This window comes from Labeo rohita, chromosome 13, assembly GCF_022985175.1.
Source record: "Labeo rohita strain BAU-BD-2019 chromosome 13, IGBB_LRoh.1.0, whole genome shotgun sequence".
Classification (NCBI taxonomy): domain Eukaryota; kingdom Metazoa; phylum Chordata; class Actinopteri; order Cypriniformes; family Cyprinidae; genus Labeo; species Labeo rohita.
Genome location: NC_066881.1, coordinates 11,472,329 through 11,497,025, shown reverse-complemented (window position 1 = coordinate 11,497,025; position 24,697 = coordinate 11,472,329). Strand labels below are relative to the sequence as shown.

At 38.0% G+C, this 24,697-nt stretch overlaps 3 protein-coding genes across 3 annotated transcripts; all 3 read left to right on the top strand.

Annotated features, from left to right (window-relative positions):
* Window positions 1-648: 648 nt before the first annotated feature.
* On the top strand, window positions 649-6,874 carry LOC127175498 (G-protein coupled receptor 151 protein). The gene is made up of 2 exons (XM_051126604.1): window positions 649-780; window positions 5,250-6,874. Exon 2 carries the CDS (start codon window positions 5,452-5,454, stop codon window positions 6,628-6,630), a length of 1,179 nt encoding a protein of 392 aa, XP_050982561.1. The 5' UTR covers window positions 649-780; window positions 5,250-5,451; the 3' UTR covers window positions 6,631-6,874.
* A 3,264-nt stretch (window positions 6,875-10,138) lies between these two features.
* On the top strand, window positions 10,139-19,303 carry mavs (mitochondrial antiviral signaling protein). The gene is made up of 6 exons (XM_051126759.1): window positions 10,139-10,243; window positions 15,149-15,212; window positions 15,294-15,423; window positions 15,538-15,718; window positions 15,808-16,532; window positions 16,671-19,303. The coding sequence occupies exons 3-6, from the start codon at window positions 15,301-15,303 to the stop codon at window positions 17,427-17,429; spliced, it is 1,788 nt and encodes a 595-aa protein (XP_050982716.1). The 5' UTR covers window positions 10,139-10,243; window positions 15,149-15,212; window positions 15,294-15,300; the 3' UTR covers window positions 17,430-19,303.
* A 177-nt stretch (window positions 19,304-19,480) lies between these two features.
* On the top strand, window positions 19,481-24,061 carry pank2 (pantothenate kinase 2). Its single transcript, XM_051126762.1, has 7 exons — window positions 19,481-19,880; window positions 20,874-21,226; window positions 21,353-21,606; window positions 21,706-21,882; window positions 23,129-23,252; window positions 23,461-23,586; window positions 23,667-24,061. Exons 1-7 carry the CDS (start codon window positions 19,652-19,654, stop codon window positions 23,715-23,717), a joined length of 1,314 nt encoding a protein of 437 aa, XP_050982719.1. The 5' UTR covers window positions 19,481-19,651; the 3' UTR covers window positions 23,718-24,061.
* The last annotated feature ends 636 nt before the right edge of the window (window positions 24,062-24,697 follow it).

Here is a 24,697-nt window from a genome sequence, read left to right as displayed (position 1 = left end):
CAAGAATACTGTGCACAAATTTGTGCACAAAGAAAGCAAAAATAACTTTATTTAACAATTTCTTCTCTTCCATGTAAGTCCGCGATGTGCATTCTCAAGAGTACTTCGACATATGCATATGCATCATCTGATTGAATACAAGTCGCAGCGCATCCAGGTTCTATGTCAGAATGCCGGCTCCTGCGTCAGCAGCACCACATATGTTGTCGAAGAAAGTTGTTATTTTGGGACAAAAAGTATTCTTGTCACATGAACTATTTTAACAATGTCCTTACTACCTTTCTGGGCCTTGAACGTGGTAGTTACATTGCTGTCTATGCAGGGTCAGAAAGCTTTCGGATTTAATCAAAAATATCTTAATTTGTGTTACGAAGATGAACAAAGGTCTTACGGGTTTGGAACAACATGAGGGTGAGTAATTAATGACAGAATTTTCATTTTTGGGTAAATTATTTCTTTAAGGCAGGGGTGCCCAACCCTGTTCCTGAAGATCAGCCTTCCTGCAGAGTTTAGTTCCAACCCTAATCAAACACACCTGTCTGTAATTATCAAGTGCTCCTTCAGATCCTAATTAGCTGGTTCAGGTGTGTTTGATCAGGGTTGGAGCTGAACTCTGCAGGCAGGTAGATCTCCAGGACCAGGGTTGAGCACCCCTGCTTTAAGGGCTCTAGCCTTCAGAGTGAGTAGGACATATGGATCCTCACTTCTGAAAGAAATTGCTGGAAAATTAAGCAATAACGAAGATGAACGAAGGTCTTACGGGTTTGGAACAACATGAGGGTAAGTAATTAATGACAGAATTTCTGGGTGAACTATCTCTGTAATGACACTATCCTCCAGGAACTGACATTTGTGTTAGGAAATCTAGACAAGCAAGTTTTAGCAATGTGATGTTTTATGTTTTAAGTTGGTTTGCCTCATTCCAAAACATTTCTTCCACTTACATCTGAATTTCAAATGCCATTCACACAGAATTCAAAGTTGAAGCCCTGTAAACACATAAAACAACTGACAATCATGATGGCAAACTTAAGATCTATATTTACATGCTTTAGGTTTTACCCTGTTTGGCTTCCTGTTATTTTTATTGCCATTATGATAATAAACAAGCTGTAAAGTTTAAGTGACTGAGCTTTACTAGAGCATATTTCTGAATGTCCGGTGTGAGAGTGCTAGTAATATGGAAAGGAAAGGGTAAATATCAACATAAAGCAACAGTCAGAGAATATTCAAAGAGTTTCAGGAAACGCTTGCAGAGCGCTTGAGGACAAAAAGCAACAGGAGAGGATTAACACAACGGAGCGCAGGAAATGACATTTAACTTGTTAATATTTCTAGCTTTAGATTAATGATAAATTGTCTATTATTTTTCCGTAAAAGAAAGAGATAAAACGGGTGTTTGGCCGAGGGCCCAAGCGCCATTCGTATGCAAAGTGACAGCCAATTAATGAGCGCTGAGTTCGGCTAATGACGTCATGCCTTTCAGCGTCTAGTTTCGGGTAATGACTTTCCAATGAATCTACTGATTGAAATGTAACTTGCCTGGCCTCGGGCGAGCAGCTAGAAATGGCTAGAACAGAGGCAATCAGAAGATGGTTGAAGACAAAGGATACTCCCCTCCTTACAAATCAGTTTCTTTCTATAGAGCTGCAGCGATGTTGTGAATCTACACGTGAGGAGATATGCATATATTGATGAAAAAAATTATTACGCCATAGACTGCTTCCAGCAAACACGCATTAGCATATTCATAGTAAATATGCAGGCTATTTACGATAATAAGGTCGGATTATTCAATTCAATGAATGTTAAATAGACGAGCAAATAGCGTATGCGTTATCTACAATGACTTCTATTTATTCTTCATCTCTTCCCAATTGAACTCTTCATTTCGTTTAACTTTTCTCCTTTTTAATTTCAGTCAATTTCTGTTTTTTTACCTAACGTCCGGGTTATGTGCTGAGTAGCTTATTTGTGGAAGAAATCCCGCCCTGCGGCCAAGCGCGGGATAAGCGCTTTTTATTATACACCGCCACAGATAACCGACGAGATTAGCGCGGGAATGCATAACAGTATATGTGCGTGAATCAAGATAAAAATGATGCTATTCCCGCGCTTATGGCGTCCCACTTTCCCACTCAAAGTTTTAAACCAGGGGTGTTAAACAGCCTCTGCATGGCCAAAATCCTGCAGAATAACCCTAATTTAAAAAACAGTCAATCAAGTCTATCAGACTTACGGTAGGCTATGTGTATTAGACCAGGGCTGAAACAAAATTTGTGGCCACCCAGGAGCGGAGTTTGACACTTCTTTTTAAGAAAGTGTTTTTAAGTAACTTAAAGTGTTCTCTTGCTAAAGCTAGAGAATGTGGCTATATGGAAATAACGCCGTGAGCTTATAGCTACTTCTGGACTGAACTGTTCCAAGAACAAATTCACTTATGTGTGAAACAACTTGACTCAGAGCCATCATTTTAACATTAAAAGCTGGGGATCTCTGTCAAAAGAGGATAACCACTTCATTTAACTATCCAAAATCATTTCACAACAAGCATTATTAAAATATTAAGGTGTAGAGGGTCTCTAATGTATGTTGTATTATAGTAGTATTTTCTTTTTTAATTAACAGTTATAGTATTTAGCTTTATGGACTTTGCTGCCATCTTTCGGATGAACATATGTATTACTAATCTTTTTCATTCAAACCATGGACGATTAAGATTTTCAACATTCGTGAATTACTGAATATTTTGTGTCATTTAACTTGTTACTGATGTAATTAGTTTGTGTAATTTGTTATTGAACTGTTGCAAAATGTTATGTAATTACATAGAAAATCATTTTCAAATTGCATGAGAAATTGTGCTTATTCACATCATCTAAAAAAAGACTTTATTGTATATTTGCTTGGGAAAATACATTTAGTTGTTGAAACAGACAGACATTGAAAAAGACCCCCCCCCCCCAAAAAATGATAAAATCTAATAAATTAAAAAATAATAACTGTAATAGTAATATATAACAGTTTGAATTATTGTTTAGTTGTATGAAATTTGTGATTCTATTTGACAATACAAAAAAAAAAAAAAAAAAAAAATACTATTCTGTATTCTAAAGATAAGTTGTAAAGCTAAGTTAAGCCAGGGTCATTCAGTTTTCAAGTGAGTTTGCATAACAGATATTTTTTATGCAAACCCTGAACCATTTAAGTTATTGTAAACATTATTACTAATTCAAGTTTGGGATGGTGAATTCTGTTGCAAATTTTGGAGGCTCAGTCACTGATTATAGATCACATAAGACAAGTGCTCCATGGAAAGTATACACTTCAAATTATATTTTACATTGGAAAGAAAGTTTATTTAAGCCCTGCAGTGGACTGGCCATCCATGCAGAGATCTATTCCAGCATCCCTGTGACCCTGCATAACAGTTTGTAGAATAAATGGATGGATGTTAGGTTTGTTTATCTGTATGTTGGTCTCAGTCAGAGATCATATTTTGGTGTTTTCCAAATGAATAAGAAAATTCTCGTTGATTTTCTGCTAAGATTTCACTCCATCGAATATGCTGCCCTGATTTTTCACATTGTTTATGTCAAAGAGTGTTATTAAGAGATTTCTAATGACCCAGGGGGATGAAATACATGCATCTAAAAGCACTGACTGACAGCTGAGAGAAAAAACAAGATTGTGTGTGTGTGTGTGTGTGTGGCACATCTTTGATAAAACTTGCTCCCTCAAGTAAAAACATTACTTTCGCCGTCCGGGAAATTCTCCAAGAGAAATAAAAATAACCTCCTCAGCTGTCCTGTGCACATTAAGCGAACATTTTTTGCTCTTTCTTTGTTGTTAGAAACTGCGAGAGCAAAGCCAAGGGCACTATGTCACAAGAAGAAAGCACATGTACACACTGGCCCAGAAATGTAAAAGCAGGTCTGAGTGACTGCAGGGGCTTTGAACCACAAGGTGCTTGAATACAGAAAGAATAAACATGAATGTACTATAAACATATACGTGTACAAACAAGGCACTTTTTTCAATAAAGGATGATGTAATTTTTTTTATATTAAAATATAAAAAGTAAGTTTTAAGTTTTTCCTAAATTAACAATATAAGTATTTATTACTTAATTTATTAATAAAGAAGTTTTTAAAGGACCAGTTCACTCAAAAATGAAATTTTCCTGAACATTTACTCATCCTCATGCCATCCAAGATGTAAATGAGTTTGTTTGTTTTTTCTTTGGAAATTTAGCATTACATCACTTGCTCATGGGTGCCGTCAAAACGAGAGTCCAAACAGCTGATAAAAACATCACAATAATCCACAAGTAATCTATACAACTGAAGTCCATCAGTTAACATCTTGTGAAGCAACACACTGCATGTTTGGCTAAAATAATGTCATCTAAATTAGGAGAAAAATATGCACATATCACACACTATTTACCAGCAACATGTTGATTGATTTTGAGGACAACAAAGGGACTTTTTAACTGGAGGAAGCATTGCTATAGATTATGGACACACATTTTGGCCAGAAGTGGTAGTTTAAAGTTAAAATGCCTTAAGGATAGAATTGTTGATTATAGACAAGCAGCTTTTCATTTAACAAGATAGTCACTGATGGACTAGATTTGTATGAATTATTGTGATGTTTTATGTGTTGTTTGGACTCTCATTCTGACAGCACCCATTCACTGCAGAGGATCCACTGGTGTGTAAGTGATGTAATACTAAATTTGTCCAAATCTTTTCTTATGATGAAACAAACTCATTATATCTTGGATGGCCTGAGGGTGAGTAAACTCTAGCAAATATCATTTTTGGGTGATCAAGGTGATGAATTTCACAGTGAGACATATGTATGTTTTGATAATTACCTTAAAAAGTTCATTAATGTCACCTTTTGCATTGTAGCAAAACTCAGTCCACAAAATTACAAGATAGTTCAAGTGGTGCTGTAAAAAATAATTGAAAACATCACAGAGTTTGTCAAGTTTTTACTGATTATAATGGGAATTGTACTGTTTTTATTAGAAACCGTAACTCTAGTGGTAATTGGTCACCTTCAGTTGGTGGCTTGTTAAAACTATAAATTCTAATGGAATATGTCCCAAAGCACACTACAGAAAACCATTTTATAATGGTTTTAATGGTTAAAAGTTGATGGTTTGTAATGGTATTTGTAGTAGAAACCATTAGAATTTCTGTGATGGTCTGTGATTTTTTTTTTTTTTTTTTCAGCAGAGGAGGAAATGCCATTACTGTGTTTCAAACACACAATAGACAAATCTAGGTTTGTGTTTCCCTTCAGCTACGATGACGTTGAAGCTTGACGACACTGAATGGCATCTCTTAAAATATATCTGCAATCAAGCGTGCGCAACTAAGGGAATTCAGCGCAGCAAAGTGCATCCACATCAGAGTAGTTCCTACTGGATTGCGTCTCATGGAGTTTGACATGGCAGCAAACAGCACATTTGTGAGTTTTGATGGCGGCATTCAACAATTAGAAGGTGAAGATACTAAAATAATCGTACCGGGTATTCTCAGCACAATCAGTGGGCTTGGGATTGGTGGGAATGTTTTGGTGCTTGTGGTACTAATCTACGTCTTCGCCAGCCAGAGCGCATCCGAGGCAAATGTTATGCTCGCCAACTTGAGTGCAACTGACTTGATTTTACTCTCTGTGTGCGCTCCGGCACGTGCGGTCACATACTACAAGCGCACTTGGACACTCGGACTACTGGCCTGCAGAACTACAGAGTGGATTCAACACAGTTGTCTGGCGGTAAAAGCATTTACACTGTTAGCGACGAGTCAAGCACGTCATAACTTTTCCAGTCATGCTGAGGAGCAGTCAAATTTCCGTCGAAAGAACGTTGTGATAACCTTAGCGATCATATGGACGGTTGCGCTCGTGTTTCCAGTTCCTGATATTGTTTTTTCCAGGTTAAAAGATGAGGGAAATATCAGTCTGTGTGTGTCTGAATTAACTTCTCACTCCCAAGATGCAATGCGAGTCTTCAGTAAGATGCTACCATTGGGCATCTACGTTCTTCCCATCATCCTCTCTTCCGTGTGCCACATCAGGACCATCTTCCTCATCAAACCGAGTTCCCACGATGAGTCTTTTCTTGCACGTCAATATGAGAATTCTTTGATGTATTTAAGCGTCATTGCCGTGAACACGCTGATGATGCTTCCCGAATGGGTCTCTTGGGTGTGGATGCGCCATAGCTCTGGCGAAAGCTGCAAACCTTCAATTGGTTTGCTGATTTTCGCTCAGGTGTGCGTTTACTTGAGCAGCGCATTTTTTCCCGCCATTCTTCTCACCATGCACGTGCCCCTCAGAGAAAATCTTAGCAATCTGTGTTCGCGCTTGGCTTGTCGACATGATAAACACAGACTAAAACTTGAGGGGAATGGAAATGAGATGCGCACAGTGGTTATGAAGGTGTTGGATGAGCGAGGATGTGTGACCATAAAAGAGAGGCATTCAGATGCGTCCTGTCAAACTCTCCCGGATCTCGAACACTTTTGGAGCGAACGACGAAACACTACAGTCACAGAGGATAGTGACCCTTTACCATGGGAACGACAGATTCAAAGCAATGTTCAACTCTAACCTTTGACCTCTGTTATACTTGTGCTGGAAAATCTAGTTTAAGATGATAGCTGTGTTTTGGAGAATGATAGCTGCATCTAGCTTCTGGTCCAAGCTGGTCCAAGCTTGTAACAAACTGTGCAGTCATGTATTGACTAAATGTATGTATTGACTATGATAAGCTTTTTTGATTGCCCTGCATAGTTGCACAAGGCCAAAAAGGTTACATTTCTTTTCTTATGAAGTAAAGAATCTTATTGTCACTAGTCTGCTTCTGTTTTGTCTGTTGTATATTTAATTAATCTATGTTCTGACTCAGAATCTGTTTCACTAAGAAATGTTTTAAGTAGATGTAAACAATAAAAATGTGCATTAAAATGTGTGTTGTTTAGTCCCTTTGTTGTTGATTTCAAATGCAACCTAGAATGTAAGTGCTAGTAATTCAAAACGTGATTTGTTGAAAAAAGTTACGTTTACGTAGAAATATGTTTGCTTGCATGCACTGCATTCTTTTTACTATATATACAGACTATATACTATATATTTAATCATTTATAGGTCTTTATTTGTATGTTTTATCAAAAGAATAGGGATTGGAAGGAAGGACCATGGCCCACAAGAACCAACTGAGCATGCTATATTGTTGGTCACCAGCTCAAAGTGGATGCTATTTTAGTGTAGGCTCTATTAGTGCCAAATGAATGATTAGCTTTAGGTGCTTTTTGCAAGAGGTGCTTTTAAAAGATCACTTTCAACTAAAAGCTTCTTTGGCTACAATAAAATACACCCTTACATTTAACATTCTAGAGTGAGCATGCTGTGACATGCAATATATAGGCCAGCAATGAATCTCCACAAATGTGATTGGAATACTTTTACATAGGAGCTTGTCAATTAGGGTCGACATTAATCTAAACATACTTTTTTGTACAGCTAATCTATAACTTATGGGGCTGGTTTCACAGACAGGGCTTAGACTAATCCAGGATTAGGCCATAGTTCAAGTAGTTCATAGTTTTATAAACAAGGCATAGAAAAAAAAAACATTACAGGTGTGCATCTTGAGACAAAACAAGGGCACTGACATATTTGAAGATTAATCAGTGCAAGTTTCTTTCAGTAGAAACAGCTCAGACTTACATTTTAGTCTGGGACTAAGTTTCAGCCTTGTCTGTGAAACCAGGGTATAGCATGCCCTTATGTCATAGAGAAATCTTGGCAGATTTTACAAAAAATCTGCCAAGATTTCTCTGACATGAGGCTAAATATAAAGCCTGTGATTTAACAAGCACAGTATTCTACCTTCAGTGGCCCATATACACACAAACACAAGAGGTTGGCTGTAGCTTTAGGAGATATGCTCATATTATGCATTTTCTATAGTATAACAGCCATTACCAGTGAAGAGAGTGAAAGATGCAGTCAGTGTGGGAATTCAGGTGGACAGAGACAAGAAATTGAGAGTACAGCTCCACTCTGTACTTACAGGGCCATCTACTGGCTATTTCGAGAAACATTAACTGGGGGGAATTGGTGAATTGGCCATTGATACATATAACAGTGGAGATCAAAATTACAGAACAATCTATACATTTTTTATTTTTTGTAAATATTTGGTAATCTTTATAACTCATAATTGAAAGGAATATTAGCTGTAGTTATACCACCGTTCCACTAAAATGTTTTACAAAATATCCAAGGCATTTCAACAAAAACCTTGATATTGTGGAAAACACACTGATCAAAATTAGAGAACAGTAACCACTGTAGCACGAAAGAAGATTACAACTAAAATTTTGAGGAACTGCTATACTTGTTTGCAGTGTGACGGGGCATTGTCTTGCATGAAAATTGCAGGCTGTTTGAGAGATGCTTGCAGGGAAGGAACAGAACTTCCTCCTCTGCCCTTCACTGACTTCTTTACGCTCTTGGGCTTCAGTCTTTCCCCAGTTTGATGCCAAACAAAATGTTTCCCATCAGACCCAAATAATTTAAACTTGCTCTCATCACTAAAGTAAACTTTGGACCAGTTCTCTTCTGTCCAAACAACATGCTCCAATAAAGAACTGGCAAGCAATTCCAGTTGCAGCGCTGAACCGATTCCCCATTGAGTCTCTGCATTATCCTGTCTCCTTGTGTATTTGTCTTATGTGGACGACCAGTTTTTTAGGGGAACTGAATGAATTAGTGTCATTGTAAACCTGCAACATTCAAGAAATAGCAGATTCATAATGATCAGTTTCTCTTGCAATGGCTGAAAATGTCATCCCTTTAGCTTTCATCTGGACAACCTCCTGTCACAGGGTTTCAGTCACCTTAAAGTTTTTATACTGTGCTTCAAAATACATTAAATTTATGAAATATGCTTTAAAAAAACTGCCCTTCTACTCCTGTAAGGATGACTTCAAATAGGACTGGTGATCCTGAAATTTAGGATATTGCAGGTTGTTCTCTAATTTTGAGCTCCACTGTGCATGACAGTATTTGCTCATAGCCAAGAACCAACAGTGTCTTTAACCAAAATTTACAAATGTATTACTCTGCTGCACCTGCTTTCTCTTTTTTGATTTAGCTGACATGCCAAAAATCTCCATTTCCATGTCTACTAGGGCTACTCAACTTTAGAAAGCTCAAGGGGCAGAAGACAGGATCCCTCTGTATCATGGACAGGACAGTAATTTTTATACTAATTATATATTAATAAGGCGTATGTGTGACTGCAAAATATGCTGTTAATTTACATCTTATTAAAACAACAATAAAACGAAACACATTTGTTTGTAATATATCAAATGTATTAATGGTGTAAACGGTTCAAAGCTTTTACTCTCCCAGATGATCGCTCTCTTTAGGGTTTTCAGATTAGTATCGCAAATCACTAAAGTCTGAATATTTAGGAGTAAACGTCACTTCTTTCTGTCAACACTGCAGATGTGCAAGCATATAACGCGCATGTCTGAAACGCGCGCCTGCGCAGTGTGCACACTGTTCAACTCGCACTCATGCAACAACTAACTTTATAGCAAATGTTAAAATCAGTTCTCTAATTAAGGCTGAAATTGGACACAATATTTGTACAAATTTAATATTTATATTTTTGATCGTGGCAAAACCACCCGGGGCACAAAAACGACCCGTAAAATGAACTTTAGTAGCTTATGGCACGTTCAGTATGTAGCATATCCTTCCCCTCCCTTCCTCAGTTTATCTATTATCAGTGGCGTCTTTATCGGCTTTACAACTGTCATACCTTTAACAGCTGTATAATTACGAAAGACATGTATTTCAAAGTCTCCCTGACTTGGGATCATTTAATCTACTTTCGACATCGGTTTGTCCCTCCGACCGCTGCACCTGCCAACAAAATGATACAAATAAAAATAATGGTTATGTTTATTTAAAAACTTGTCCTACTGAAACGATTCCAAAATTATACTTGCAACACGGAAATATGAGAACCTATAGGCGTAATATTGTAACAAGTTGATACACAGTTCCGAGATCCAATGAAAAAGACAAACAGCGTGTGATGACAGGAGAGGGCTGTGCTTTAAACGCCAAACGGAAGACGTGCATATCGAAACTTAGTGGTACAATCTGCGAAGGACCTCATAGACTGACCTTCCTCTAAAGGGTAAGATCAAACACTTTTCACATTTCGGCGGTGTTAGTGGTTTTGTGCGTAAATTATACTGTACATGCGTTTCGCGCATTAATGTCTTTCTTGCATAAAGCTCGCACACCAGTGAAGGTGGCGATTTCACTTACAAACAGGCGGGCTGTCTCTTGTAAATAAGTGTTATATAAACTCTGATTTTAATCATTTAGGACGTTTACATGCACGTTTTGTGTGCTTCCGACTCCCGCGAGTTGTTTTTTCCCGGTAAATCGACTTCAAATATTGGTTATAATATTTCGCTGAACTCTTCGTAATCACTTTAGCATGAGATTCAAAGGTTGCTTTTGTCCTTATTCTTCATGAGTTATGTCAGGCACAATGTATAACATACTTTAAAGTATGGTATGCTGTATATCAAGACAAGTAGGTGCTTCCTAGTCACCTCGAAGTACTTTACAGTGTTTCCTCAAGATTTTACAGGGAAATGGTGCGGTCGTTTAGAGGACATTCCGCATGAGTGTAAGTTTGCCAGTTTCCTTGAACATCGGCCAATTACACAGTCTGTCATTGTGACTTTAACCTCGTGCTTTAAACCTTATAATAATTTATTAGAAACTGTGAAGAGTTTTAGACTTGGCTGGCTGCACATTACCTCTGAGGAAGGACAGCACCTGCCTACCTGTCTAACTTAGTGTGGCTTAGGAGAGTGCATGGACCCTTAGTGCATGTCTCTTATCTTTCAAGATGACAGATAATAACTCTGTGCCAGTTAAGATATTTCATGTTTGACCTTTATAGGACGTGAACTATGGATTAACCTGCTACTGCCTTAGTTTAGAAGAGCGGTCATTGAGTCTGACAACAGATTATAATTGCTGAGCTGTTTAAGTGCAAACAGACTAGGATTCAGACTGAAAACACAGTCTCTGATAATTTGTTCCCACTACACAGCAATTTCTGTTTTTTGGGTCCTCCTTTTGGCTATGATGAAATAAAACAGTAATAATAATAATAATAATGAGTAGGTGTGTCATTGTAGTTTATGCCCCAATTTTTTTTTTTTCCTGAACAGGTCAAATGACATAGGTCACTGAAAACTGAAAATCAGGGCTTCACCATTGGCTTTTGGCATCTTACAGTTTTGTACATGATTTCCCTCCTTCTAGGAACAGCAGATATATGTGTAACTGAGCATTTTGAGGGAAAGAGTACTAGTGGTTGCAGAACAGCAGTAGTTTTCTGCTTTGATCTTTGGAGATCATTAATTTTTCAACCAGCAGGGTAATGTCCAGTTCACGTAAGTTTTGCACTCCCTAGCATACAGAAATACTTAAGTATAAGTCTGTATCACTTATTTGTTAGATAACAGGCCTACTTTAGACCATTTTAAGTGTGAATTGTTTAAATGTGCTAATAGGGTTCTGTAAATATGGTTATTTTTAAATTATTATAAAGGCAAATTAATTTATATGTTGCAAGTTGATACGCGGATATCAAAATCAGGTTAAAGGGGTCATCGGATGCTAAGTTCACTTTTATGTTGATTGAACATTAATGTGTGTTGGCAGTGTATGTACAAATCTACCCTATAATGATAAAAATCTATGCAGTGGTTTTTAATTAATCTGTAAAAATATTATTCCCTTTTTCAAATTGAGCCATTCTCAGATGCCTGTCGGCGTGCCGTCACACCCACAGAGGCCACTCCCACAATAGTTGATTGACATGAGCTCTTACCTCAGACCAGCTGTCACAGTCCAGTAACTTTCCTTGTTTCGATGCCAGAGCAGGGATGTAAGTTAGAATATCTCCAATTGAGGTGTTGTCTTGCTGGATGTAATAATGAACATAGTGGTCGTCATTTACTCCCAACATCTGAGCCGCTGAAGATGCAGTAGATTACGTTTGTTTGTAAAGGGAATGCGCCTCCCAATCTACATATATCCGTATATGTTCGCGCAAATCATTAATGATCCAGCTTCACTTACAGCAGAAGTGAGTATAAGCATTTTTATGAATCTTTGCGATTGCCTTTCCTTATAACGTGGTTAGGAAGCTTAGCGGGTAAACGCGGCTAAATGCGGCTAATGTAAACAAGACCGTCTTTCCACAGAGAGAAGAGAGGGGCGGGGTGAGCAGAGCTCATTTGCATTTAAAGGAACAACCCCTTAGAATGAGATGATTTTTGCAGAGCTCATTTTGGCAAGGTAAAAAGGGTGTTGTTTTACGAAAACAATAAGAATTTTTAATCAAAGTATATTAGAAACTTTTCATTAAGACCCTAAAGAATCATATAAACTTGTGAAAAATGGGCATCCGATGACCCCTTTAAGTAATCACCACAGAAGACCACAAGGATATACTTTGATTGATTCATTCACAAATTAAAATGTTTAAGACAAATGAAAATTATTTACAGATATACTGTACATGTACTCAGAAGCTTAGCATATTAATTAAGTGAATAATATCATGTGTCTATAGGAGGTACAGCTCTGATCTGTCGTCAAATTAAAAATGTCCTCATTATATGATTGCATAATTTATAAATACATTTAACAAGCCCTTACAAGCAAACACATCAAACAGTATATTAACAGTCATTAACACATTTGCCAAACCAAAAATGGACAGAGCTCTGAAGAATGGTAATAATTTGAAAAAAACAGAAAAGCATTTAAAATAACAGTTTTTTTTTTTTTTTTTTTTTTTTTTTTTTTTGACAAATGTTTTTTAAAATGTAAAGTGGATAAGATGAAAGTCAATTCAGGGACATTCCCTGTATTGATGAGTCAGTGTTGCAAAAATGATGCAATATCTGCTTAGCATTACTCATATCTAATTAAATGTTTATGTGACATCAGTTATATCAAATGCATTTCTGTTTGATCTGTTGTTTTAATCTATTTTCTTATTAAGGCCAAATGGAAACTTAAGGATTTCCCTAAAATTCTCACGCATGCACCAGTTTTCACTTTCACTTTTGGGTGAAAGCTTCCCACATCCAGAAGTGCTGAAGCAGGATGGAGAGATGATGCAATCATATTTCTAGCATTGTCAGTAGACTACACTCTGCCTAGCTGATTACCTAACAAGTTAAAGAGCAGGTCATATAGTATTTTAAAGTGTCCTAATATTATGTTGGAGTCCCCTACAACAGGTTTAAATGCATCTAAGCTAATTTTCTCAGAATATACATTTAATATTAGAATCATTTTGCAATGATTTCAAATGTATTCATTCAAAGCAGTTCTTAGCTTAAGGTCTGTAAACCCCTCCCTTCCATAAGCCTTCTCTACTCTGATTGGTCAGCTGGCCAAGTCTGTTGTGATTGGTCTTTCAGTATACAATGCAAGCGAATCGTGCCCACAGTAAAAGTTTAACTGCTAATCTGTAAACACTTCACAAAACAATAACGGTGGATGCTTTAGCAATGTGCTAATGTAACTAACTGATGAAACGATGCAGTTTGTAAAACAAAATATGTCTACATTCTATATTATTAAACAAAGTAATTAGAACAATGACAGTCTACATTAATAGACACATTCTGAGGAAATAGTGGATTCACAACTAATTATGAGAACTATTTCAGTAAGAAAGTAATATAATGGTTTACCTGGAAAAGCTCCACTAGGTATTCATTACATATTAGCACAAAAAAATTGATATTTTGAACACTCAATTGAAAATGTACACATAACGTATTAAAGGAGAAGTCCACTTCCAGATCAACAATTTACAAATAATTTGCTCACCCCCTTGTCATCTAAGATGTTTATGTCTTTCTGTCTTCAATTGTAAAGAAATTATGGTTTTTGACGAAAGCATTTCAGGATTTTTTTTCCATATAATGGACTTCAATGGTGCCCTGTTTTTGAACTTGCAAAATGCAGTTTAAATGCTGCTTCAAAGGGCTCTAAACGATCCCATCCGCGGAGGAAGGGTTTTATCTAGCGAAACGATCCGTCATTTTTTTCTAAAAATAAAAATTTGTATACTTTTCAAGCACAAAAGCTTGTGTAGCACTAGCTCTGAGATGCGTGTCCACGACGCTACGTACTGCGGAACACGTCAAAAGGTCACACGCGACCTGGAAGTGGAAGTAAAAATTCAAATGCTGTTTACAAACAAAAAGGTGTTGGATGATTCTGAAGTTTTTCGCCATATCCTACCTTTTTTTGAGCCAGAGTACACAGACGATGAACTTAGATGTGATTCCATAGTACGTAGGGGCACCATTGCAGTCCATTATATGGGAAAAAAAAAAAACATAATTTCTTTACGACTAAAGACAGAAAAAACATGAACATCTTGGATGACAAGGGGGTGAGTAAATTATTTGTAAATTGTTGTTCTGGAAGTGGAGACGTTTGTTGGTCCAAACAAAGAAGGTACAGACTTCTCTTTCATGGACAAGCATTTAGCGAATACCGCGCTAAACTCAAGAAGCAGTCCTCAGTAAAATGACGACCACACAACAAAAGGTTTGAATTGTACTGCTGAGGTATCATGGAAAAAACGTATTTTAACCACTGATTCTTCACATCATCATCTTCCGGCAATGAAAACCAAACAAACTTGCTTTCACAGCACAGAGCACAGCATCTTCTCAACATGAGTAGAAGTGTTTGTTGGCAGGTCAGAGTGTTCATATTTCACAGGCAGGCGTGGATTATGGTAATGTGTTACTGAGTGACATATATCAGTAACAGGCAGAAGATTCGAGATATGACGACTCCTTAAGTCGACTCTTTCTGTTGAGAGACAATATATTTATTCATCATGCACCTAGTTGACAATGAAGAATAGCAACGTTACAAACTGCAAAAAATATATTTTTCAAAAACCCATATGATCCGCTCTTCAGTGATGAACTTTTAAACTGTTCACAATAATTTTCTATAATTTATTTCGCAGGTCTGATTTGGAGTCTAGATTCAGGGACACAAAGAAGAGGTTACTGATTTTCAGTTTGAAGCAGGTACCACTATAAATTTTGAAGTATGTGTTTTGTGATTAATAACTATAAGCCATTGAATTATATTCTTTTTCTCTTTACAAGTGCAAAGATGTCATATATACGGGATCAATTTTATAACGAGGCAATCAGGCCGAATTTGGCTCGTTTTTCATCATTGGTCAAAGTGAGAGAGATCTTGCCTAACCTGCCATGCCTCACACTCAGTGATAGGGTAAGCTGAATTATATTTAACTACAAATAACATCATAACTATAACCGGATATGCAAAAGTAAGCGGCTCAGTCAATCTATTTTTTTTGTTTACTAATTAAATGTGTTTTTGCAGGAAGAGGTTGAAGCCAAGAAAGACACCTCTGGAAACTTCATTGCTATGCAGACACTTCTGGACAATCTGCGCAGGCGAGAGAAATGGCCTGATGAGTTCATCACTGCACTCCGGAACTGTGAATATAAGGAGCTGGCTGATGAGATGAGTGCTATTTATGACAGGATCAGGGGCATCACAAGTAAGAGCTTTCTTGCTTGTGTTCAAAGCAAATTATGAAAAGGAGAAAGTTATTTTACGAATGCCTTTTTGTTCTTGTTTAACCTATAGAAAATGCTGCTCCTGCTGCTCCTACACCCAGACCAGCACCTACTCCAGCTCCTTCTTATACTTCAGCTGGTGCCACAACAACCGTGACCACAGCAACAATTCATACAGTCCCAGTGACCACTCCTTCTCTGCTGACTCCATCCTCAGGGGGAGCTCCAGCAAGTTCAACTGCACCCTCTACTGCACCCTCTAACGCTGCAGGCCCAGAACCAGAACCATCTCCGGCTCCGGCTCCGGCTCCGGCTCCGGCTCCTGCTCCTGTGACACAGCAGGTGCAGAAACCTCCTACTCTAGTTCCAGAACCTTCTCCTGAACCAGTTTCCAAAGCTGAAATCACACCTCCTGTTGTAGCTCCTTCTCAAGAACCTCCTCCTGCTTTACCTGTTCAGCAAAATGTCCCAACTGAGAACAAAACACCTGCTTTAGATAGTTTAGCTGGCTTGTCTTTAACAGACCAAACCACCGTCCCCTCATCAACTGGTGAGGCTTTCCTCTCCACTTCAAATGCTCAAGCATCCTCCTCAGACATTTCCACTTCTCAGAGCCAAAAGCCTTACACCACCTCCCAGACTTCACCGAAGTCAAAGAAGACTGAAATGCCGAAAGCAGTCAGCAAAGATATTGACACTTCTGAGAAACTTCCTGTCCAAGACACCAATCCCCCATTGAGACTGGAAAGGACGTTCCAGGAGCCAGAAGAGATCTCTGACCCAACTGCAAATGAGGTAATGCTCAACTCAAGCCACTTTACTTTTGTTCTTATGCTAAACTGTGGCATAGCAAGTTTGTTATTAAAAGGTTCTGGTCAATTCAAAGTTTTTCCAATGGTTCATCTGTGGCTTAATCTTCTCTTTTCTCTGCAGGTCATTCAAAGGAACAACACCGCTGAATTGCCAGTTTTGGATGCTTCAACAAATTCTACCAGAACAGCTCAGGCAACATCTTCTGCACCTGCTGAGGTGGTTACGCACTCTCCCTTTTCTGTCGAAACAGAATATTTCAGCAAGCCTGGTGAACTTCAGCATCAAGAACTGCAGCAGAACAGAGCAGAGAATCTTTCTCCCTTGCAAGAGGAGCCTTGCTCAGTGGTTTCAGATGAGTTGGAGATCAGCAGAGCAATAGTGCCTTCCACAGAACCTGGACAGTCTACTAGTCCTTCAGAGCAGATCTCCGCTTCCCTTGATTCTGCTACTCAGTCTTTTCAAGACCCTCCATTCGCTGCTGCTCTTTTAGCCTCTAACCAGCCTGAGGAGGACCACTATGAATCTTTCTGTGAAAGTCATACACAGATCAATGTAATTCGGTTTGCTGAAGAGCCATCTGCTGAAAATATGAATGGTCAGCCACCAAGCATCTTGCAACACAGAGTCAGCTCTAAAGACCAGCATGCCCTGAACTATGCTGGCACAGAAAGCGCAGTTCATCTCCTTGAGCCACCTGAGCGTGAAAGTACAAAGTCAACCACCATCAATGTTCGAGAGGACGAATCCAATGCTGCTAGGCCAGAGCAGAGAGGAGAGGGGCGCCAAGAGTTATTCAGGATAAACAACTTCCACCTTATTGCTGCTACAGGGATTGGTCTGTCTGCTATGTTCTTGGCCTGGAAGTTCACTCACAAATGAAGAAATTCTAAACATGTACTTATTCTCATGTTGCATGAAGAAACTATGATTTTTCTTTTTCAGTCAAACACAAAGGGACTAAGCAAAATTTCTGAGATGCTCTTTCCCATAAACAACAGTAACTGGTGCTTTCAATCTCACAAAAGGACAAAACATACCATGTTTGTGCTATATACCAAGTCTATATATCAAGGTTTAATTGGGGTTAGAGCTAAACTCTGTAGGACAGTGGCCCACCAGGAATGAGTTTGGACACCCCTGCATTACAGTGTTCAAGAATTTGATGTATTGTGAGTTGTGAAAGGTTGGAAGAAAACATCCTGTGTGTGACAGATCATGAATATAAGGAGCTGCTGCATAACCTATCGGACGTTTATGAAAAAATCATTTGGAACATATTACATGGACTGGACAATTGCTCCAACCTTCTCCGTTAGCTCCCTCACAGAAGACTCGCAAGAGTGTTTGTTCTCAGACTTATCTTGTTTTTCATGAAGCTTCATTCACAGATGCTTCAGTGAACTCCCCATCACCATCCCATATTAGTTTCAAAGTGTGCATGCACACACAGGACGCTGTTCACTTTTGACAAAATCAAATGCATTCTCCTAATGTCTGCTGTAAGAGGTACCTATAGTGGAGTGACTATTAAGACAGATTAAGCTAAATACAAGCATAACCAAGTGCCCCATGTGTGAAAGATTAGATTATATTGTTTATATTGCTGACAACAAGCGTTTTCTGCAGAAGTCTCAATGTCCAGTTCACAACAGTAATACTTTGATATGTAGCTGAAAAGATCATTTTCATTTTTGACTCTTTTATCTTACAGTGTATTCCAGGTATATTTTTTAAGAAATTCAAACTTATGTACTTTGGGGTTGCTAGCAGCATTGCCCTATCGTTTGAGCGGCAGAATTAACATAAGATTCATGCTATTAGCATTATCATTATTGACATTATCTGTGTAAGGGTAAACTGCAACATATAGAGGACCAGCACTTACACTTACATGTAAACAACAGCATGCACAGATTGCACAGTTAAGGTACTACTGAAAATGTTGTTTTGCCCGTTTATACTGTCTAAACCACGGCTGGAAATTGCTAAATCATGTAGAGAAGGACATAGAAAGCAGGAAAGGGTACAATATATTGACAAACTAAAATTAATAGGTGGTAAAGACACACAGAGCAGTATTAATTAAGATATTAGCCTTATATTTTACCTACCTGACGGGGAAAGATAAGAACAAACATGAAAGTTGTCAAGATTCTTGTCCAGGAATTCCTGGTTTTGTTCGGGCAACCACAAATGCCCTTTGTTCCTGAGATAGTTTTTTGCACCCTTCTCCTTGATTTGTTAAAACTTTTGGCAGTCTGTAGTACTCTTAATGTTTTTCCCAGTCCAACCGATTACTACACCCTAAAACATGACAATAATTGACCACTTTCAGCAGCACTAATCAGCAAAATATTCGAGTTTCGTTCAGTTCAGTGACATTGTTTATATACAGTGCCGCCAATATGGCTGATTGATGACGTTGTGAAAACCCTCTACTGTAAGTAAACATTGTGAATGACTCTGAATGAATTACGTGTACACTTTAAATGTAATTCATGTCATTTTTAATCAGCAACTGCACTTTATCCACACTTTTTGATGAAATGATTGAACCTGATTTTAAATGCACTGTATGTGTTAATGTTACTTCTGATCTTTTAACTAGGCCTGTATGTCTGCTAGATACTGTGTTTCAGGGAAATATTTATACTTACGCTATTTTGCTGTTTTGCTTTTTGTGTGCTGGTCTTAATCATGCACAGTCCTAATGATTTCCAGAACAGTTTCTGAAATAAAACGTTCTACCTTGAGTCTTTCTGGTCAGTCAGAGCATAGAAGGCGGTAAAAGTTGTGAACCAAACGCTTGTAGTGTTGTTAAGTAAAGCGCGCCATCTGCTGTTGAAGAAGACAACGTGCTGGCCAATGAGGGAATGGATGAACCGAAATGAGATCCTGATTGGCTCGTTGCGATTTCAGTTGAGGGGAGAAGAGCATTCATTGGTGATTCGAGTAACTGTGCTTGTGTTGTAAACACAGAGACGTAAACATTTTCTATGGAGACGTAAATGACAATATGAAATACCGGCAATGCGTTTATATATGTTAACTGTAATTTTTCTGCGCAACAATCGATGTAGAGATTTTTAGTAAAAGGCATAATGGAGCTGAACGGCTTCTACTGTGACGGCGAGGGATGTGCGGAGGAGCAAGAGGAAGAACCGACAGCGCTCAAGCTGCTTCGATCAAAGACGGAAACGTCATGTAGCATAATTGCTACACCGGGTGCAGACAGCGCAGCGGCCGGCGGCAGTGTACTCCAAGAGCAGCGGATGTCAAAATCGACGCCGGCGATGCTGAGGCTCGATTCGCTGAAAAAGAACAGGCCGCGTAGGTGAACCATCTTGTTATGGCGCTAGATAACAGGGTTAACGGAGCTGATGCCACGGTGAAATCGTAGTGATAAAATGTCAAATACATATACATAAATAAAACTAGCAGTCATACATTTTATAGCCGTGTTTGTCAATTTTGTGCCCTCACGGTTGGCATCATAGTACTGCTAGGAAAAATGTAAATTGGGTTCCTGTTAATAGGCGAAAACATAACATACGCTAATCCTGAAATTAAATGTTATGTTTAGACGATAGATTAGAGTTAGATTAAACGTAATACGATTCATATATTTACAAATGATGTAGCATTGTAATCTAATATACAAATAATGAATTTAATGAGCAAATGGTCCTTAAGGTTTTCTTAAGGAATCATATATCGAAGGCGATCCAGTGCTGTAGTAAAATAGTAGTAACATTTGATAATTTAAACATTTAATAATCAAAAAATGTATTTAAATGTGACACATTTTCTCAATTTTAATGTAGTGTTGACATGTTAAACGTAATACAGTTCATATATTAACATATGGTATGCATTTAATTAAGCAAATGAATTTAATAAGCAAATGGTTTTCTTAACATATTTGGTATCAAAAAGGGACGCAGTACTGTAGTAAAATGGTACAGAGTAATAATATTTAATAACCAAAAATGTAATATTTAAATTTGTGACATTTTTCTACATTTTTACACAATATGGGGTTGACTCATCATGCAACCGTTTAATTATGTTATCCACGTTATTGTGCAAAAACAAATCTCTTTAATTACTAGAAAAATATGTTTCAAAACCAGTTAAATCTCTATTGTGTATTTTAAATCATAACTGAAAATGTGCCAACCTCAATGAAAATGAACAAAAAAATAAAACGGCTCATATATAGTTAAAGGATTTTTATTCCCTAAAAAAGTGAAGTGAGCTTCATTCTTATTTACCCACAGAAATGCACAAGGTATTTGTCACTTACCTATTATTGGTCCCCAGCTTTCCCATGGTTTGGCATGGACATTGGTGGCACATTGGTGAAGCTGGTCTACTTTGAACCCAAAGACATTACAGCAGAAGAAGAACAGGAAGAGGTGGAGAGTCTGAAAAGCATCCGTCGTTATCTCACCTCACACACCGCCTACGGCAAAACAGGTATACGAGATGTTCACCTGGAGCTCTCTGACCTCACCCTTTGGGGCCGCAAGGGCAACCTGCACTTCATTCGCTTTCCAACGCACGAGCTGCCTGCCTTCCTGCAGATGGGCCGAGACAAGCACTTTTCTAGTCTGCACACCACCCTTTGTGCCACTGGAGGTGGTGCATTTAAATATGAGGATGACTTCCTTACGGTGTGTCCAAGCTCACATTTTATTTGATCTGTTTAAAGGAATAAATAACCCAAAAATGAAATGGTGGCCTCAGGCTGTCGAAGATATAGATTAGTTTGTTTCTTCATTGTGACTTTCCTCTCTTAGATGGCCAATCTGAAGCTGTTGAAGCTGGATGAGCTTGATTGTCTAATAAAGGGGGTTCTGTATATTGATTCAGTGGTTTCAAGTGGTCCACCTGAATGCTACTATTTTGAGCACCCAACAGACCCTGAGCGTTGCGAGCAGAAGGCTTACAACCTGGAGAACCCCTACCCTCTGCTGCTTGTCAACATTGGCTCTGGTGTCAGCATACTAGCTGTATATTCCAAAGACAACTACAAGCGTGTTACTGGAACCAGGTTGGTCATGACTTAATAATATTGCATTAAACAGTTTTACAAAATAAATGAGCATTTTATTGTAAATCCACGGGAATCTGTTCTGTGTCTCTCCTTCAGTCTTGGTGGTGGTACATTCCTCGGGCTCTGCTGCTTATTGACTGGATGCTCCACCTTTGAGGAGGCATTGGCAATGGCCACAGAAGGGGAAAGTACACGTGTAGATAAACTAGTCAAGGACATCTATGGTGGCGACTATGAGCGATTTGGCTTGCCAGGATGGGCTGTTGCCTCCAGGTACAGGCATATACAGTTGAGGTCAAAAGTTTACATACATCTTGCAGAATCTGCAAAATGTTAATTATTTTACCAAAATAAGAGGGATCATACAAAATGCATGTTGTTTTTTTATTTACTGCTGACCTGAATAAGACATTTCACATAAAAGACATTTGCATATAGTCCACAAGACTTTACATAGACTTAATTCTTAATACTGTATTTTTTATTTTTTTGTTTAGTGATAGTTGTTCATGAGTCCCTTGTTTGTCCTGAACAGTTAAACTGCCCGCTGTTCACTATTACAGAAGGTTCAAATGCTCACAGATGCTCCAGAAGGAATGGCAGATAAGTGCCAGGGGTGTAAACTTTTGAACAGAATGAAGATGTGTACATTTCATGTGTAAATTTTGCCTAAATATCATGATTTTGTCCATTTAGTATTGCCCTACAGAAGCTACAGAAGACACTTACATGTTTTCCAGAAGACAAAATAAGTTCAATTTATCCTGATCTTCAAATGTAAAAAGTTCTCACCCCCTTGGCTCTTAATGCATCGTGTTTCCTTCTGGAGCATCAGTGAGTGTTTGAACCTTCTGTAATAGTTGCATATGAGTCCCTCAGTTGTCTTCAGTGTCAAAAGATGGATTTCGAAATCATGCAGTCATTCTTGAAAAGGGTTCAAATACACAAAAATGCTGAAAAGCCAAAGAATTTATGGGACCTGAAGGATATTTTTGAAGAACAGCAGACAGTTTAAGTGTTCAGACAGACAAGGGACTCATGAACAACTATCACTAAACACAGCTGTGGATCATTCAGGTAACAACACAGCATTAAGAATCAAGTGCATGTATTTTTTTATAAATTCAACTATTATTTTCTCTTGTGGACTATATGTGAACATCTTTTATGTAAAGTATCTTATTCAAGTCAGTACTAAATGACAAATGACATGCATTTTGTATGATCCCTCTTATTTAGGTAAAATAATTAACATTTTGCAGATTCTGCAAGGTGTATGTAAACTTTCGACCTCAACTGTGTTTAATGTTTTCAGTGTTTCTAAATTAATCCATATCAATCAAGTGGTTTAATCCAAGTCTTGTCAAGATATACAATGTCTTTGTATGATAAAAATAATTAATTTAGGCTTTGCTTACATCTAAACAATGACTTGACTGGGATTAAACAGCTTGCTTATAATTGCTGATAACAGGCGTTAATCAGTTTAATCAATATGTGTGTGTATTTTCTTTTGTAGCTTTGGGAACATGATGTGCAAGGAGAAAAGAGACTCAGTCTCCAAGGAGGATCTGGCTAGAGCAACACTAGTCACCATCACGAACAACATCGGCTCAATCACGCGCATGTGTGCACTTAACGAGGTACACGTGCACGTCCACACTATAAATCACCATTATGTTGTCCTTGCCCTTGTCTGTCAGCCTCTTTACGGTGCTGCCTTGTGGAATCTGGATCAAGCAGCATTGTACAGGGCTATGATAGACCAGGTGCCATTCAGCTCCTGGGAAACTCCTCTTAAAAGAATGACGTTTTCAGAATCAATGCTTATTATGAGTTTCTTCCATTTAGAACATTGAAAGAGTGGTATTTGTTGGAAACTTTCTGCGAGTGAACACATTATCCATGAAGCTCCTCGCTTATGCTTTGGACTACTGGAGCAAAGGACAACTCAAAGCCCTGTTCCTGCGACATGAGGTGTGTGTGAGTCATTACAATAGCTTTATAATACAATATCTAATAAAACCACTCACAGTCACTTTATTTGTGTTTTTCAGGGTTATTTTGGTGCGGTCGGTGCACTTTTGGAATTGCAAAACCCATGCTAATCTGCTACTTACTTAATCTTAGTTCACAACTTTTACCAATAGAAATATTTATGCAAACAGACCAAAGTTGCCTTCAAATATCAGACCATGCCCTCCACCAAGAAGACCAAGGCCTGTCATCTTATGAATACCAAAAATATTATAGTCGCTATAATAACATTTCTTAATAATGAGCTATACAGTCAGGTTAAGCAATCAAAATTTAAGGAATTGCAGCAAACATCCTGTACCTTTTTCAAAGTCTTCTGTAAAAACAACCAGCTGATATGAGAATAAGACACTAAGATCTGATACATAGCGTCAGGTGATTAGATATCATTTATAATCTGTCAGCTGTTATCTAATACTGTATTATCATACAGGTTATGAATTGATATTGCATCAAACAGAAGAACAGTGACTGAAACTTGTGTTGTTTATGTTTGTTAGTGACCTTAATCATTAGGATACAAATTCACTATTTTTGGGGCACAGCATGCTGATATCAGTCAAGCACCTTTCTTATTCATTTTTCTGTGTTGTATATGTAACTGATACATAAATGCAAAAATGAGTAAATATAATTTTTGTTTCAGGGGTTTGTTGTATAAAAACAGTTCTTTTGTGTGCAGTGAGTTAAGAATCAGAATTTCACAGATGTTATGTAGCTCATATTATGTTTGTAGAGAAACAGTGTTGTTTGACAGCATTTTGCATAAAATAACTGTGGGAGAGAAAGGGACCAGAACAAAAACTTGTACACTATTGATAATCTCCACTTCAAAGCTGAGAAATGTTTTTTTTTCTTCTTTTTTGGAATAACTTGGTGTCCCTGTTGCATAAACCAACACAGAACCAACATGTGTTTTGTTGCCTTCTCTTTATAGTCTGTCTCAGTCTGTCTTTTGCTCATTTTTGTATGGATAATAGTTTGTTCCTACACCAGCAACTATAAAGTGCCTTGAGTTTTGTGTTAAAACACTGAAAACAAGTATTGTTTG